The sequence below is a fragment of the Apostichopus japonicus genome, chromosome 16 (genome assembly GCF_037975245.1).
Source record: "Apostichopus japonicus isolate 1M-3 chromosome 16, ASM3797524v1, whole genome shotgun sequence".
In the NCBI taxonomy this organism is placed as follows: domain Eukaryota; kingdom Metazoa; phylum Echinodermata; class Holothuroidea; order Aspidochirotida; family Stichopodidae; genus Apostichopus; species Apostichopus japonicus.
The window spans coordinates 19,590,257-19,608,425 of NC_092576.1; the positions used below are offsets into that span (position 1 = coordinate 19,590,257).

At 35.4% G+C, this 18,169-nt stretch overlaps 1 protein-coding gene across 1 annotated transcript; it reads right to left on the reverse strand.

Annotated features, from left to right (window-relative positions):
* Positions 1 to 757: 757 nt before the first annotated feature.
* LOC139983746 (uncharacterized) lies at positions 758 to 6,078 on the reverse strand. The gene is made up of 7 exons (XM_071997474.1): positions 5,983 to 6,078; positions 4,021 to 4,119; positions 3,486 to 3,516; positions 2,838 to 2,887; positions 2,009 to 2,158; positions 1,636 to 1,749; positions 758 to 899 (listed from the first exon to the last, which is right to left on the reverse strand). Exons 2-6 carry the CDS (start codon positions 4,061 to 4,063, stop codon positions 1,655 to 1,657), a joined length of 369 nt encoding a protein of 122 aa, XP_071853575.1. The 5' UTR covers positions 4,064 to 4,119; positions 5,983 to 6,078; the 3' UTR covers positions 758 to 899; positions 1,636 to 1,654.
* Positions 6,079 to 18,169: the final 12,091 nt, after the last annotated feature.

The window sequence follows — 18,169 nt, forward strand, 5'->3', positions numbered from 1 at the left end:
GATATACATTATCTTTGTAAAATAGTTTCTGTCGGAATCTGCCCGGATTCAAATATTCGCGAATATTTGATATTGCGATATCGGGAATTAAGTAAATAAATATATCCAGTGTTTGTTAGTTCAATTCCAAGAGCAAAGAGCATAAACTCGGCGTTTCATACTAAGGTTCCTTCGAATATCACAACAGGAATTTGTTAATTACGACTTGTGAGTGAACTTTCACTCTTTGAATAATAATTTTACTTTGCTGAAAGTCCTCTTTTAGAATTGAAAGAATGAGAAATTACTGTGAAACTGATAAACTGTCGAATGAGAAAAACCTTTCGCGATACTAGTACTGAGTAAACTAGGCTTATACAGTACAGACGCGCTGCTAGTTTTATTCTTGTATGTAAATTTTGTACACATTACAGTACGGTACAGGGAACTCCAATGGAATTGCATGACCCCGCGGGGTCATATCTGATGGCAGCTACACGGTGTATATAGAATTACCTCGGCAAAATTGCGAAGACAAAGGGCGGATCAACTTAGCTAGGCGAGGCGGGCGGAAACTTGATCAGACGGTGTATCTAATCTGTTTGCACCCGACTGCCTGGCATATATGGTCAGGGTTGGACGTGTGGGCAGGAAAATACGCCGTGATAGGAATTTAGAACACTTTATACAGGAGATGTGTTATGAAGATCAGTGCATTCGTCGATAAATATCAAATACAACGAATTAAAAAGTAGCACGTAACTTTACCCCGTATTAATGAATTCAATCCATTCCTTTCAGGATATCCACGATAGAAGTCTTTGCCATCAATTCTGTCCAACTCATTCCTGGGCATCCGTCTTCCATGAAATCTTGCAAAGTTTGGCATACCATGTGTTCTTGTAGTAAGTAAATTTGACCTTAATATCACACGATAAATAATTGACTCATACATTCACAAGGCAACACGATCAAGGTATAAAAAGGATTTAATGTTGATAATATATTTAAAAAAAATATTTTATAATTTTTTGGAGGGTTTCTATGTAAAGGTATACCATGACGCCTGCTAAAGCGTAGTTGAATTTTTAAATAAATTCTCCGATAGGAATAGTTTCTTAAGACACGAGAATGTTCTCATTAGAGACATGTGCTGAGTTGATCGTTTTTCTGTAGATTGTGATTAATTATAGTGATTTTACTTCTACTCTGCAATTAAGAGGGCTCTCTGTTAATGTTATTTGTGGGTATAAGAAAATGTAATGGAAGAACATTATTCTGTGTGTGTTTTTGACCATGTTTTCACCATTTCCTGTCTTTTCCGATGCATGCATGCTCTCCAAGACTAAATAGTTATTGAAGTATTTGTTATTCTTTAATTACACAATAATTTTTGAAACATTCTTTTCTATCAGCCTCAGTCCTTTCTTGACTTCGTCTCCCTGTGTCTAGTTACCGTAACTTTATGTAAAAATAGCGTTAAATTGACAAAAAGCTTGCAAAAAAGAGATACTGTATCTGTCCTCATTTAACTGTTGGACTAAGTTATATGTTCTTGGTCTGTGCATTTTATCATAGACGAATACATACATAAAGTCTGATTAAATAATTCATTCATTAATTAGTCATCTGGCTAAGCGTTGAAAGCGTCCATACCTCCATCCATGTATATACCCTATGTCCTGACAATATTCCCGGCATTTTTAGGGAGCTCTAGAAGGCGTCGTACATGGTAGTTCCAATGGAGAGCGATAGAGGAGGTGTCGTTTTCTGTGTATAAATCATGGAAGTTGTGAACAATTCTACTAGGATGAACGTAACCATGGCTTTAATGAACTACTAATCTGAGCAATCCAACCCGTCATTGAAAAATGCAAGCGCCCTTAAGGTTGGAAATATAATATGATATACTGATTGCGAAGAAATTAAATGCACATGTTATGACAAAACAAAATGTAGTTAAAAAGAATATATTGAAGATGTTAGTTTATAATAATGATTTCATAATAGTAAAGTATATATGTTTCACCTGATGCTGTAGTAATAACTGCGGATTTACTTCGATTATTGCCGTAGTTAAGTATTCCTGTCCAACGTTTGTATAATTCTCCAACCTTAAGGCTCATAAGGACGCAGATGTTGTGGAGCTGATTCCATAGTTTGGTCTCCGAGTAATATGCTATCGCAATGAGAAAGTGTCGATCAATATTTCAAATGCCGACCGTAACAGGCGGCACAGCGAGACATGCAATAACAACTGGCGAACCAAAGCTACATATCCGATACTTAACAAAATATGTATTGACTATGGTTATGGTGATCCCAAAGGGCTAGTACTAAGCTTTGGGATGTGGCATAGTCATTATATTATTCCTTCATGCACAACATAGACTCTTTGGATTACTGTAGATAACATCATACAGCTACTTACGATTGATTACTAAGTACTCGATGCCGTTACATTGTAATAACTTTATATTGCCCAACAGTTTTTCAATTACAACCTGGAAAAATCATAGTTACATTAACGATATATTGTATGATAATTTTTTGAAAGCAAGAAAGCAACATATATTACATCACATTGTACATTAACATAAAAATCAAAGATAGTGTGACTACTCCTTAATGAAATATTACACTTTAAGTCACTTGTTTATTGTAAATATTCATACCGCACATGTGCATAATGGCAATAATAGCCGAGTTTTTGCTTTCGGTTGAAAGTACTTTGGATTTGTTATTTAAAAAGAGCATAACAAGAGTGGAAAGGGTTCCTGGAAAACTTATAGAATTATTGACTTGGAAACTTGACAAAAAGTAAAATTAAAGAATACATCGTATTTATAACCACTAACCGTATTCGCCATCTTCTCCCTCTTGGTTTGGTATTTCTGGAAGTCTGCGACTAAATTGATTAATTTAAAGTTTAATTTAATCTCCCTTTCAAATGCCCTAAAAATAATTTACTGTGCTGCTGTTTTACAAATTATTTTAAAGCCAGTTTTCATACCTTTAAAAATCAACCATATTCGGATCAAGTTGTAAGTAAAATTTAAATCGAACTCACACGAAGCTGATGTCGAATATTCAATAACAACAGTTTTTATGACAGTTGGTGAATGTTGTATTAAAGTACTAACTACAGCCGTAGAGTTTAACTTCCTTCCATTGTGTTTTTTGCAACAACATTTCATAGGTCGCTTATTTGATTAAACAGCTAAACGAAAGAACTTTAAGTCGAGTGTATGTTTTCCTAAATTATTTCAGTTTCTCTTTTTTCCCTTCAAAGTTTTTGAAAATGATCGAGTCTATCGTAACAATAACGACTAACGTCGATATGTGAGCATTTATATACATCTCTTGATCGGCGTAAGGGAATTCAAATGATTAGAGTTACAGTGATTCTGTTTTATTTGTTCATGCCTGCCAGCCTCCTGAGCATTTGTAAAACTTAGACATTAGTTTCACGAATTTGGGTCATTATGAGAAATAAATATTTTTACCTGAGTGTGGTTTCGACTATGTTAAGCTCCTCTGGCAAAATAAAATCAAATAAGAACGAAATCTCATATTATACTTACATATTTATTCCTACGGTGGTAGGCTTTATATAGTGTTATGTAGTAATGTAGATACTATAGAAATATTATTAACGTCTTAGTCAAAGAATAAGAAAAAAACATGATCTTTTCTGACCTGAATGATATTATAAATCCCTTAACACGTTTCATTGAATCCAAATGATTGAAATAATGATAATAGATGGGCCTACATGGATCAATCACACTCTTTTCTCCATTTGTTAAACCAAACAAAAACACACAAACCACAAAATGAAACTGGGCGAAACTTGTGAATTAAAGAAGGATTCATGCCCGAATCTGAACTATAACATAAAGACCTTCTTTTACTAATTTAGTACTCTTTAGTTCCCATGATTCGAGGCATTTAACAATGAATGGTTACTCAGAATTGTAGGAAACTATTCTGAACAATAGCTTACAGCACATGTAGCTTAAAGTCTCCTCAAAATCTTACTTTTCTTTACAACCAGTAAATGTTTTCGTACCGTCCTCTTCATCTGCGACAATGTAGGTTGAGTAGCCAGGAAGGACACTTTGTAAGGCACCCGCACTACTGTAGAAGTAAGAAATAAATAACATGTTAACTAATTGTGTGTCATGTTTGCTAGCAACGGTTACTGTCTTAATTTTATTTTATAATAAAACGTTGCCAAAGAACATCAGAGAGGAATGAGAAATGTAACCCGCAAATTTGATCTTCATGATTGCCATCTTTTGCTAGAATAACATATAAAATGAGACCAGTTACAATACAGATTTCTAGTGCCTGACGTTAAATAAATGAAACTAAATAATTTACTTTAATTTTTAAATATGGTACTGATTATCTTGTCCGTTTGCTGTTGGACACCATACTTTATAGACAATACAGACATTTTTCCTATGTGAATATAATTGTGTTAGTGGTGTATTATGTCATCATCACGCCCTGATCTGTGTAAACAGAAGCAAAGACAATTATTGTGATAAAAAAAAGTATCACATCCTAATAGATATAAATGTTGATACTATGGCGGTTAATTGGTTTAGCCTTTGTACAAATATCACTTTTACTTTCATCATTACAGTGAATAAAACTGATACAAACTATCTTAGCAGTTTGTCACTCATAACAGTAGTAGCCACCATAAAGAGGAAAACCTAGAAAAGATTAAGACGATGACAAAATGACGTGATTTAATGTACAGTTAATTGTAGACAAATTTGCCTCTTTTAAAAGCAACACGTCATGTTCCTATGCTGTTTTTCGAGTTGTGGATATACTGCAGGTAATAAAATATAATTAAGTTACATCATTCTACAAAATGTCATGATATAAATAGTTAAAAATAAATAAATATTGCTAAACTAGCAACATGCATTATTTAAAAGGCACGTCGCTCCTATATACTCCTTCTATTCAATAGGGTTGGCAGTAATATCGGAGGTAATCGATAGTATCAGAGTTAGTCGATGATAGGATCATAACAAAATCTGAAATTAGTAGGCAAGAAACCCTGAAGGTTTATCGTGGTGAAACATGATGTGATGGTAAAAAAACACTAACAATACTGACAACGTGCTTCTCCCCAAAAACGTTGTAAATTGAAAATGTTGGCTGTGTAACAATAGAATGTAACATATTATAAATGCATTGATCATCGATTATAGAAAGTTAACACTTAAAATAAATCATATCCGGTGATATGGTGACTCGGTGATATGTTTATAAGTAGTTGTAAAAGATTCGATTTAGCCTTTGTAAGTGTAATTGATATCTATGTTTTTGACCAGATGTTGTAATGAACTTTCCCTTTTTAAGTAAACACGCGAGAGTTGACGAGAAAATGAAACAAATGGTGCTAATGATTGCAGTCTATAATGTAATTTCTACAGTTGAGACATCTACAGATAAGAATTGTGTTTCATATTTTGCTGAAAGGAAACGAAACTGAATGTAATTAGTATTATACACATAACTCAGTACTTGGCACTAATGTAATCAGGTGTAACTGTATTGAAATGTTTTTTATTGTTTAGGATACTGAATAACAAGACAGCTGATGGTTAAGTATATTAAGTAATTTTTAAGAAAAAGTCGCCCAAGAAAGAACCTGGGCACGAAAACCAAACTACCGAACGACTGATCAGCTCTCAACCCCGGTCGCCTTGCATCGGGGCTGTGTGATCATCGTCGGGTGTGTATCACCATTCCCCTCGAAAGGGAACAGATACTACACATGATCTTAGCCAAAAGGCCGATTGTTTAATTGTTTTTGCCTGATTGTTAAGATTGCATTAATAAAATTATATTATAACAAGGAAAGAAAAAGAGTCAGAAATTTGTCTTGGTATTTTTTTGGTTATATGAATTTAATTCCTCTCAATAGTTTTGTAAAATGTAAACGAACGAAATGGATAAGTAGTTTAAGCTTACCAAAAGTATGAAGATGGATCCCAATGTTTTCTTGAATTAAAATACCCTCTACGATTCGAACACATGTTATGGTTCCATTAACGGATGCTGGGTGCAACTGAAAATAATATTAAAGCGGTCGATAATTCTTAGTATTTTAATTTTTGCCCTCCCCCCTCCCAAAAAAAGAGAATATTTTAACAACATGTCTTGGTTACCATTAAGATTTCTGCATCGTTAACAACAAAGGCTTACTGTTGTCATAGAAGCAATTCCTTGTGTGCTCTCGATTAGTGGAAACAGCTGAACATCGAACACATGATAAAGTTCCATTTGTTGTTGGAGGATGGAAACGAGGCGTAGAGTTGATGTTAGAGATTTTATTATTGGCTACTTCCTCGAAAACATCTTCGACGTAGCTTGATTAAATTCTTTCATTATTGACCAACCACTGTAGATCAGTGGCAGGTTTAACACCAATAACATGGCAGGACACGTTCAACGTCTCGTTCGTCTCGATACGGAAATAATCTCCACCAGATAAATAATAATTTCCAACTTGAATGTACAACAGTCTTGGTGGGACTAAATAGGTTATAAAGATACAATGTTTGTTATCTGAAGGCGAACCTTATAGGAGGACTTTTCATGCATTGGTAAATATATATATATATATATATATATATATATATATATATATATATATATATATATATAAATATATAAATATATTTAATATGTTTGATATATATATATATATAATTTATATATATATATATATATATATATATAGAAAGCACGGTGTTTCTATTGTCCCGCGAGATTCTTGCATGGATTAACTCGGTTCGTGTGATTACGTATTAAACGAGTTGGCCATAATTACCCTTAAATTATGAAATCTAGTTACGAAAGAATAGTATTCTCATGTTAAAATCACACTGATAAGTGGGACCAATATCTTTTATTTTGCACCGGTTTAGAAAAATTATTAGTAGAATAACCTAGATTTAACCTTAACTTAGTCTACGTACGTTGACGGTGTATAAAATATCACAAATTCTAACATTAATTCTAACATACAAATAACATGATAGTTTAAATTGATATTTTAATAGTACATTGATTGTTATTGTTGAATTAAATTGTAATACTTATTAGTAATTGATAGAGTGATTGATGATTGATGAAAGAGCTAACCAAGTGAACTGCTGTAGATAATTTTCTAATTTGAATGATTCTAACATAAACTCACCATTTACTTCTACCTGATACTCCACAACTAGGTGGCTTTTATTTTCCAAACATGAATAGTTCCCTTCGTTCGACAAAGAGACGTTTCTGATATGTAATGAATAATTCGTTGGAATTAATTCACTATTTTTTGGATGGATTGGAAATGATTTTACGTATAGAGTGTCGTTGTTGTGATGCCATCTTCGTGAGCTATTCGCCAACTCCTCTCCGGTAGAACAGTTCAAAATCAGATCTTTGTGAAGATTAGTAGTTATTGTATGTCCAAGATTTATATCCGCAATGACGTGGTGAACGATATCCCAAGTGACGAAAAATGTCCACCACTGAAATGAAAAGACAATCATTTTTTGTTCTATGATAGATGGCGTCTCTGTGTCACGACATTCAACATTTCATGTTTATTATCAGAGATTTGGGTACTGTCCTTTTCCTGTGAAGCACGAAGATATTCTACCGGTAAGTAATTGGCTGATAAGAGTATTGAAAAATTCGATTATGACATCCACGAAAGTGTCAGTATTCTGGTTGTTTGTTACAATGTTTTTAAACAAATAGCTATGATTTCCTTCGTTATCGAAATGTTACTTTTATCTTCTACTCGTAGCGTTCAGTCTTTCAACCCGTCAGAATGTTACCTACACAGAGGAAAATCCTTTTTGTTTATGTGTGGGATATATGCACTGACTGTTCTTCTGGGCAATATATAACAGTAACTGAGAAATCTGAGAACAAAAACAACTGATGTTCTAGATGGAAAGTGCAAGTGTGAATTATAAATCAATCATACTGGCAAACAGAGAGGAGAAAATGAAAATAATATTGCACACTTTGCAATTGTGCTGACCATATGATAAGCACAATTAGCCGCGTGTTATTTTTAAGTACGTTTACTTGTCACGATGAAAATACACTGAACACTTTATATCGGGGCATTGTGTTTTTGTCTGAATGATTCATTGGCTTGACTCTAATATTTGTTTTAAGTAATGAAGTAAAACATTAAATGCTGTATTTTGGTACTTGGGAGCTATGTACAATAGTCAAATTCTTGAAAATACTCAGCTGTTAATCTTCACTAATTGCACACCAAATAGGAAAATATGTAAAAACAATATGGGAGATTTGAGAAAACGCACATTAAAGAGTTTAGAAATTTGAATTCCTGGTTTCGTATCTAAAGAAACTACATATTTACTGAAAAAAATTATAAAAGAAAACACAATGAAGTTTACATTAGAATCATTCCAAAGAGATTTCTGATGAAAGAGCTTCACATCAGGTTTGAACCACACTGCAAAGATATTTCGTCATGGTGATGGCATTCTCTAGTTAAATATCTTAATTTGTCACACATTTGAATTAGCATTCAGGGCGGGTGTATTACATTTTGGACGGTAGTTGCATCGAAGGACATATATCTAGTGCAGTGCGCATATAGATCCTAGTCTAATACCGAAATGCGTCATGTTCCCCGATGACTCGGTCGAGTTTAAAGACCAGCCACAGTTGGTTTCATAGCACATTTGTACAATTGTTTAAGGCGTCCAGATATACGTCATGATATACAATATATATATATATATATATATATATATATATATATATATATATATATATATATATATATATATATATATATATATAAATCGTAATGAGTTGGAAAATCAAGAGCAGTGAAAAAACTTCCAGTCTCCACCGGGATTCGAACCCTGGCCTCCCGCTTTGTACGCTGACACCCTAACCAACTAGGCTAAGGACGCTGACTGTATGTCCAGAGGTTCGAAATCGTTAAGCAAGGTCGTTATTCCACTGTAGACGTTTGTCACCTGTATGGAACAATACTAGTTCTGTTTTTGGTGACATATTTTGCTTTACTCTAGAGATCAAACATGATGCTAACCAACTCGAAAATCTTTTGTGATTTCTAAAGCCGAAAGAGATACTTTGAACAGACTTTATTTTAATGAAATTGAGGTTAACGACGAAGGCAAATGAATATATATAAATGAAAATCGTAATAAGTTGGAAAATCAAGAACAGTGAAAAAAACTTCCAGCCTCCACCGGGATTCGAAACCGGGCCTCCCGCTTTGTACGCGGACACCCTTACCTTATGTATATATATACATTAGCGAGAAAACATGGAAACGTCAAAAATTGAGTTATCCCCGTGTAAGGGGTAGGCTGTTATTGTGTTAATGTTCCTCTTTCTCTTCCCGGTCTCTTGGGTTTTTTTCCTTCTGCGCCCTCCTTTTCTCACTTTTTTCTCTTTCTTCTTTTTCTTTTCCCTTCCTTCCTTCCTTCTCCTTCCTTCTCTTTCCCCCCCCCCTTTTCTTCTCTCTTTTTCGCTCCTCTTTTACTTATCCGGGGGACGCGCGCCCCCAACACCTCCCTGGATACGCGCCTGGATTATGTGAAAGATTAACTCTGGAAGATGCTTTGTAGCTCCTTTTTATGCACAATTGGACTATCCAGCCGTCGTGGATGGAGAATGAAGACATCACTGATTCTGATGAAGGTTCTGATCATGAAGAAATCAGCGATGTCGCATTGGCAGAAATTCCTGGTAGGACACAATACAGAAATACTACACAGTAGTATAGTACAATAGGGTTTGGCTATATGACTCATCGTTACGAATGACTGAACCATTGTATTACAGGTAGGTAAAGTAGTTAAGTGGGTAAATGATAAGATAAATAAACTTGAAAACGTTAGGATCATCAAGTTCATTGGGTTGGTGCCCTGTTGCAACTAAAGGAAATAGAGCAATTGGTGTTTCTGTCCACCTAATGCATAAAAATACAAACTAGTGCTGCAGTCTACAGGCTCTTCACCCCCATAGGCATTGTGTACTCTTCCTAAATTAGATACAAGGCATACATTCATGAGAAAAATGGGAATTGTATAAAAAGGGATGCCCATACCTCAACAAACTCATCCCCTCTTGTATAATAAACATGTGTTGTGTTATAGCTTTTTTTTTTTCATGGTTACAGAATATCGCTGTAGAACAACAGGAAGACCATTCCATTCCTCCACCTCCCCCTGTAGAAGATGTTGGCACTACTGGTGAAGCGCAACCAGCCCCCCCCCCCCAGAAACTGTCACGGAAGCTGGTCACTTCGCCCAACAACCATTTCGCCCAACAGCCATTTCGCCCAACTTTACCATTTCGCTCAAACTCACCATTTCGCCCAACCAGCCTGGTCATTTCGCCCAACCAGGCTGGTCATTTCGTCCAACTTTGATTAAATATTATACTTCAAAATGAAACGTTCGGGAATTGTAAACGTTACGGGATACGAACCGAATATTAAGGATACTTGATGATGGATCAGTGTTTTAGGTGTTAGGTTTGATAGGTTTGATAAGAAACTTTCGGGAACGGTTAACGTTACGGGATATCAATTTCAATTTCAATTTCTTGATTCCAGTATAAATTATTAAATTTATAAATAGGACACATAAAAATGATACATAAAAGACGTAAACATATACAAAAATGAAAGCATGAACAAAAACAAAAATACTTGCTGGTTCTATTGCACAGAGAGATCAACTCTGAGTGAAGTGGGTGATCTTTAGAACTATGTATATTCTTAGCTAGTCTTATGAATTCATTTTTAGCAGCAGTGTTTACTTTACCAACAAGGCTTTCATAGTCGAGATTAAATATTTTTGAGCAGTATTTCAAGAGACTTCTAATTCTTTTCTTGTCCTGCGCCGAATATTAAGGAAACTTGAAGTCTTTTAGTTTGTATAACTTTAGTAAGGAAACGTTCGGGAATTTTTAACGTTACGGAATACGAACCGAATATTAAGGAGACTTGAGGATGGATCAGTGTTTTAGGGGATAGGTTTGATAGGTTTTTATGGAGACCGATTCCCCTTTGTTTGTATAACATTAGATTAACACTATGTAGAACTACATAAACACCTTACTGATGTGAACAATATACCCTTGATTATATGCGTAACCGCCTTAAGTAGTGTAATACTACTACCCAAAATAAATCAAATTGAACTAGTGAAATAGGAACGGTGATATTATTCCACACCGAGCTTCCATTGTATGCGTAACTGCCTAAAGTATTGTCATCCTCCCATTATACCCGAAATAACTGCTCAGACTCTGATCCATGTCGAGCGGAGCTTTCTTTATTTATCTACTACGAAGTAAAATAACCCAAAATAAATCAAATTGAACTAGTGAAATAAAAAACGTAATACTATTCTGACTGAATATTAATTAGAAAAAAAGTTGGGCGAAATGACCATGCTGTTGGGAGAAATGACGATGCTGGTTGGGCGAAATGACCAGGCTGGTTGGGCGAAATGACAGTTGGGCGAACTGATTGTTGGGCGAAGTGACCAGAAAGCACTGTCACAACCTTGATGGAAGGACTAGTGATTATACTGTGCAGTGTAGGGGGTATAATGCAGAGTACTAGCCGGGTGGGGGGGGGTTACATTTTGTTGAACATTGTCCTACGTTAATGTCGTAACCTTTAATTGAGACTATTGAATATACATATCTTTAAAATAATCATATTTAGCGCTAAAGTTCTCTAAATCAGATATTCAATGAAGATGTTGTAAAACACTCACCTCTGATCTTATAATTCGGATCAGTCCGTCTAGTAAAGTTAAACGAATAGTTGCCGGTCCTCCAGCACACACACAAAAATACACACCGTACACCGTCGCTCAGTCCAAGCTTAGATCGGTGGCGTTAGAATCTTTACGCCAAGCCGTGGTTGGACCTTCCCGAAAGTGGCGCGAAGTAATAATATTAGTAGTAGTAGTACTGTAGGGCGCCTAGGCCTATTATCTAATAAACATCAAGCGTGCTAGGCTACGCTGATAAACAATAATCACCTGCGACGCGGACCGGAGGTGATCGTTAGGCCACTATTAAAGTCCTGTGAAAAGAGCTCGCGGAGCAGTAATTAACACGAGCCGGTGTAGCAGTACTAATTGTCGCAAATATCACATATTCAGTAAATAAAGTCCTAGTCCCACTGGGACAATTAATACTGAATTTACCAGTACATTTGGTCTCCCGGACCTTTTTGTACAAGGCCAGATGGTACAGACTGTCTCCCGGACAGTATATGCTATGGTTAAACGAAGGGGGACATTACTTGACGGTTGTATATTTTGTTGTAAATTGTGTCCCCCTGAACACAATGTCCGCCCTAGTAGGTACGTTAGAGAAGCAAACATTTAATTAGTAATGAACTCTAGCAGTATCGGCTTTTGTCACATTTCGGCTTACGTATATTTAGCAGTAAGTCGATCGATTGTGTCGTGCGACAACTTAAAATGGAAAGTTACTAGAAAACGTGAGACAAATTGCCGATATTCTAAGAGATGAGAGCTATCCAAGTGGTTTCACAAAAATAAAATTGAGAAGGATCGTACGGAGAAAAGGTAAGTTTTTCAGACTGGCTGAAATTGGAACTCTTGCATACCGAAATTGAGGGAAAGTGTTGCTATTTAGGGCTTCTCTGCTCGCCCAAATCGAGGCAGCTCATAGTACTACTGGCGTCTAAGGTAATGTCTGTAACTTACAGAAGAGGATACTCACTATGCCTATGGTTGTTAAATGGCAAACGGCCATTCCACAGTTAAAATATAACCAGGCCTCTGTAGGCCCGATTGGTGCACAAATCATGATATTCTTATACCACGTTTGGTTAGTTGTAAAAACTCATTCGCAAAAGTCAAGCAATTGCTTATGCAACATTACAATCAGTTCTATGCTTGAGCAAAGTTGTTAGTGTATGAACGAATTTATTAGGGCCTAGTTCTTTTCGTTTTTTTTTCCCCAATCCGTATTTTCATAACAAATTTTTGTGAAAATATCATAAATTTCCACCTTTTATCGCTCTGCCTATCATAGAAGTTAACTATCATAACCAAATCATCCTAAAGCTTACAGATATAGTCTGGTCTGCATGCATGCGACAATATAACATGCAACTAATGGACTATAGCCTAGCCTATTTTTAGAGGAATGTGGCACTAATAATGTACGTAATTTTGTAAGTTTGAAAAGTGGACGTACCACTTTTCTGGTTTAGTGGTTTAAGCGATTGTAAATATATAGTACAGTACATATGCGTACGGGACCATTTCAGTTTGGGGGGCAGAAATTTTTGTGCCCGAAATTTCCCGTGACATTATCTAAGCGGAGCGCCACCATCAGTTGGCGCGTAGCGTACAAGAAAATTTTGGCAAAAAATGCCTCTCATATTGCCGGAAACGGCACTTCTGAGGCCTTGCAAGTTGCATCTAAAACTTCTTTATTTTATAATCTCACGTTTGAGAAACTGACACTTCCACAAAATTTGGTAAATTAGAAGAAGAAAAAATGGTAACATCACTTTGAAGGGGAAAAATAGGACAGAATATTTTTTAAGCTCATATTTAGTTACCGTATGTATTATTTTAACACAATACTCAGCTACCTCCAGAAAAAAAAAAAAAAAAAAAAAAAAAACATACATTGTTCAACGACACGTAGGCGAGATAATGTCGCTGTGTCGGGTGAGACTGCAATTTGTCTCACAAAAAAAGAATAAAATCTAACAAAGAATATTATAAACCTGTACTTCTAGGCTTGTAGGCATCCCCCCCCCCCCCTTACCATGCATGAAAAAGAAAATGTTTCTTATATACACTCTTGTCGGAGATGTCCAGGTATACAGTTGTATAGTTAGAAAAAAATGATCGTGCTAAAAGCGGGGTAGCCCAGATGAGCTGCGCTTACGGTGGTGTTACACGGAAATATTCGGGCATCATGATGCTAAATACAGAAAAAATGGAATTGTCGGGCAAAAATTTGAAAAAGGTTCGGGCAAGCTACTGCACATTTACATATATATATATATATATATATATATATATATATATATATATATATATATATATATATATATATATATATATATATATATATATATATATATATATATATATATATATATATATAAATATATATATATATATATATATATATATATATAATTATATATACATATATATATATATAATTATATATACATATATATATATATATATATATATATATATATATATATATATATATATGTATATATATATATATATATATATATATATATATATATATATATATATATACATATATATATTTTTTTTCCTCTTAGGCTGCCCGAATATTCAGAACTTTTGCCCGAATTTCTTGTCCTCTGGAAATTGGGGGCAGTCTACCCCCTGCCCCCCCCCCCCCCGCCTCGTACGCCTATGCTACAGTATGGTTTAAGTTACATTTTCATGTATGCAAGGTAAAAATAATTGGCCTAAATCCACCAACACCCTGTTCCTATGAGATAGTCCACTATTTTTTTTTTCTTTCTAGATCTGTGTACAGAATGAAGCAATGGAATAGAACAACAGTCAGGGCGAAGCCTGCAACTTGTAAATGTTTTTGAAATTAACTGCTGTCTTCTTTCTTAACAGGTTGGTGTTGATCTTATTGGTCCGCTGCCAGTGACAGCTGCCAGCGACTGGACATAACACTCTCTGACTTCTATTCAAAGTGGCCTGAGACAAAGGCAGTGCCTCACAAGACTGCAGCATCAACTTCCGATCTCATTTCTGATGTAATGAGGTAAACATATCTAAAACATTTAATAATTTTCTCTAGTTAGTGCCAATAATGAATGGCACCATATCTGTTATTTGTACCATGCAAACAACTGATAGTTAATGGTCAACACTGCTGTGTTTGAGTATAACTATTTCCACATAGGTATAAAGCATACAGAAAGGTTATGAAGGTATGTGAGAACCGAGAAAGTGTACTGTAATTCTTTGCAGGTGTAGTTCCCATTAATAAGTTTATCTCTAAATGTTTCTTTCCTATATTTACTTGCAAAGATTCCAACTCTGGTTCTTAAGTGGCATATAGCCAGACAAATGTCTTTATTTGGTCTACATCCCCAAAAAGAGATTTTTACTGGACCTGTTTCACTGAAGCAGAAACAGTTTATTTGTTTAAACAAATGATGAGTAAATAATTAAGACCACATTCCACAGCTAGACATCACCTATTGTGTGTTGTTTTTCAAAACAGTGTTGGATAGTGCGTGAACTTATTACTACTTCGCTGTTTGGACAGGAACTTCGACAAGATAAGAGAGATAATGTATCAACTGAGTTTTGGTACCATTTCTCGGTTAGGCCCCTTGTGGAAAATTGCTAAATGTGATTGTGTGTGTACTATTGGTGGTGGATATTTTCTGAAACCTGGGGGAGGGACCCCTATTCTTTGGCAAGCTAAGGCAATAAGGTATATTTGATGCAAATGATGTATAATAGTACATTTTTCTATAATAATGGTTAGCTAGCATTATTTGATTTTTTGCATTTGGGTCGTACAGAGGGTGTTTTGAACCCCCATGGATCCTTATTCAGGACAATTAATGTCAGACCATGCACACATACATCAATTGAGCACCAAAAGGCATCAAAATTATGTTGTATCCTAGCTTACTCTAATTTGATAAATGTCTGATATTTAAATTAATCAATATGTCACAAAGGTTGTATTGACTAATATGGTTAAAAAAATTGTAGTAAAATGTATGATATAACCCCAATATTATGACATGCAATCTCCAATAAAAAAAAAGTTGAGCCCATAAACATGTACGTGTCACAATTAAAGATCATACAATTAACTCAATGCCTAAGCATAGTTCAGTTGTACACTAATAGTCTACACTCAACCAATATGGTGAATGTTGATTATCTTTGTAGTGGAGCTTAAACATAAACCTTTCAAGATGATAATTGATTTTATATATGACTTACAATGTAACATTCACTACTCATAATATTGCTTTTAACTTTTATTTTGCACAGATTTGGTTGTACTGACATTCTCATCTCTGACCACCATGGTGGAATATCTATGACGTTAACAGAAGACCCCAGAAGACAAGCCTAGACAATTTTCTTGGCAGTTAGCTTCTTGCCGACAATATTCCTGTCTTTCACTCTAACATATCATGAGAGAAAATTTCGTCGGCTGCTACACGTTTAAGCAATGACAGGACATTGACTTTACACTGCCATTTGTTCGGTGGAATTCCATATATTTTGCATTTCAAGTTGACGGGATATGACGCTCGAAATTCTTTATCACCTCATGACTTCATAAAATAACAAATAAGACGGCGTGTTTCTTGGTTCTGGAAATTGTGTTCAAGATAACTTCTCATAGAGAAAACATATAACTGAACATAGTCTGCTTCTTATGTAACGTTTGCTGTTATGGAGTTATGTGTAAGTCTTAAGGACAAACCCGTTGGATACATGACAATCAGCCATTTTATATGTAATTTACAATTCAGATTAAACTTTTGTCGCTATCAAGTTGCACATTAAAGCATTATACAGGTAATCCTGTTTGTGGAAAGCAATTCAAGGGGGGAATTCTAAAGGGAAACTTCTGAATGGTTTTATTGAGGTTTACCAAACTCCAAAGAGGCTGTTCTTCCTGTGGATTATAAGGGTTTTCAAGTACATATTGTTTGAAGAAGAGTGACAGTAGTATCATTCTAATTAAGTCAAACCTCCCTGCTTGAAGGCTGCTCTAGAAAGCATCGATTATATTTAGTTGCCTCAGAGCTACAAAGGGAGAGTCATCATTTCAGTTAAAGTTCCTCATGAAATATACCATGCGTAAACATTGTTTTAACTCTTTGCCGGGTCTGATATAGATTTAGAATAAAATGTTTGTGACTATCATCCAATTTCATGTTTTGATTTTTACTCAATCAAATTTCTTTGAACAAACTTATCTCTACAAGAATGACGTATTTTTAAGTGTGAGAAACGTGATGAGACAAAAACTCTAGCATATTGCAACCTGCTTTGTCCTATTTGCTTTATTTTTCTTCCCTTTTTTTGCTTTGTTTTTGTTTCTTGTATGTTTGCAGCTCTTTTGAAGAGGATATCTTTCTAATATATCTTTTCTAATTTGAACCACTTTTTGTCCATTAAGAAAAGGTTCATAGAAAAAAACGATCATTTATCCCTGGAATTGCATGGGATGCCATTTGTTTATACAATGAATATTTGCTTCACGCATGACCATCACAACGGGGTTTAGGGGGTGAGGATGGGGGCGGGGCATGGCCTTCCACATTGTTGGGAGGGAGAAAACCTTGACTCGACGATTGAGTGAGAAAAATAAGGAAATGTAAAAAAGTGGTAATGCAAGTCAAGAAACAAGTGTCAGGCCCGTACGGGGAGTGTTGGGGAGTGATGACATTTTCAAGGTCAAGGAAGTATCTTCCAGCTACCTCAGGGTTGTTATTAGCAAACAAAAATATTTGGAACTCATCACGGATAGGTCACGGACTTAAGAAGACCCCACCCCAGGACAAAAATCGAAAACTTACCATCCCAACCCCCTCCCCCCTTCCTTGCACTCACAACTCTGTGTATGGGCCTGAGTGGTGTACACAACATTGCCGATTTCGTTTTAGGATGTAACTTGAAAACACCCTAGGTTCCCGTCCAATAATGAGCTTTACGCACGGATGAAATTTCATATTGGCTAGGCAACTTTCGTAGACCTATGAAGCACAATTACCATAACTGCCAAATCTTACCCACTTTGTGATGGGGAAATGCGGCTACAATGAAGTTTGAACTCCTATAAGTTCGTAATCTTTTATCCCTACATTTATCATTTGTTGTTGTAGCTGTTGGTTTCCCGTACCCGTCCTCCATTGGGAAGGGAGTTAGGTTGATGCGATCTCTCCCTCTGTAAAGATGACTATGATCGCAAAATAGTGGCCGAATACAACATGCAACGTATACGGAGAATTAAATAGCAGCAATCACAACAAATCATAATGAACATCTGTTACAGATGGAAGACTTGTTAACTT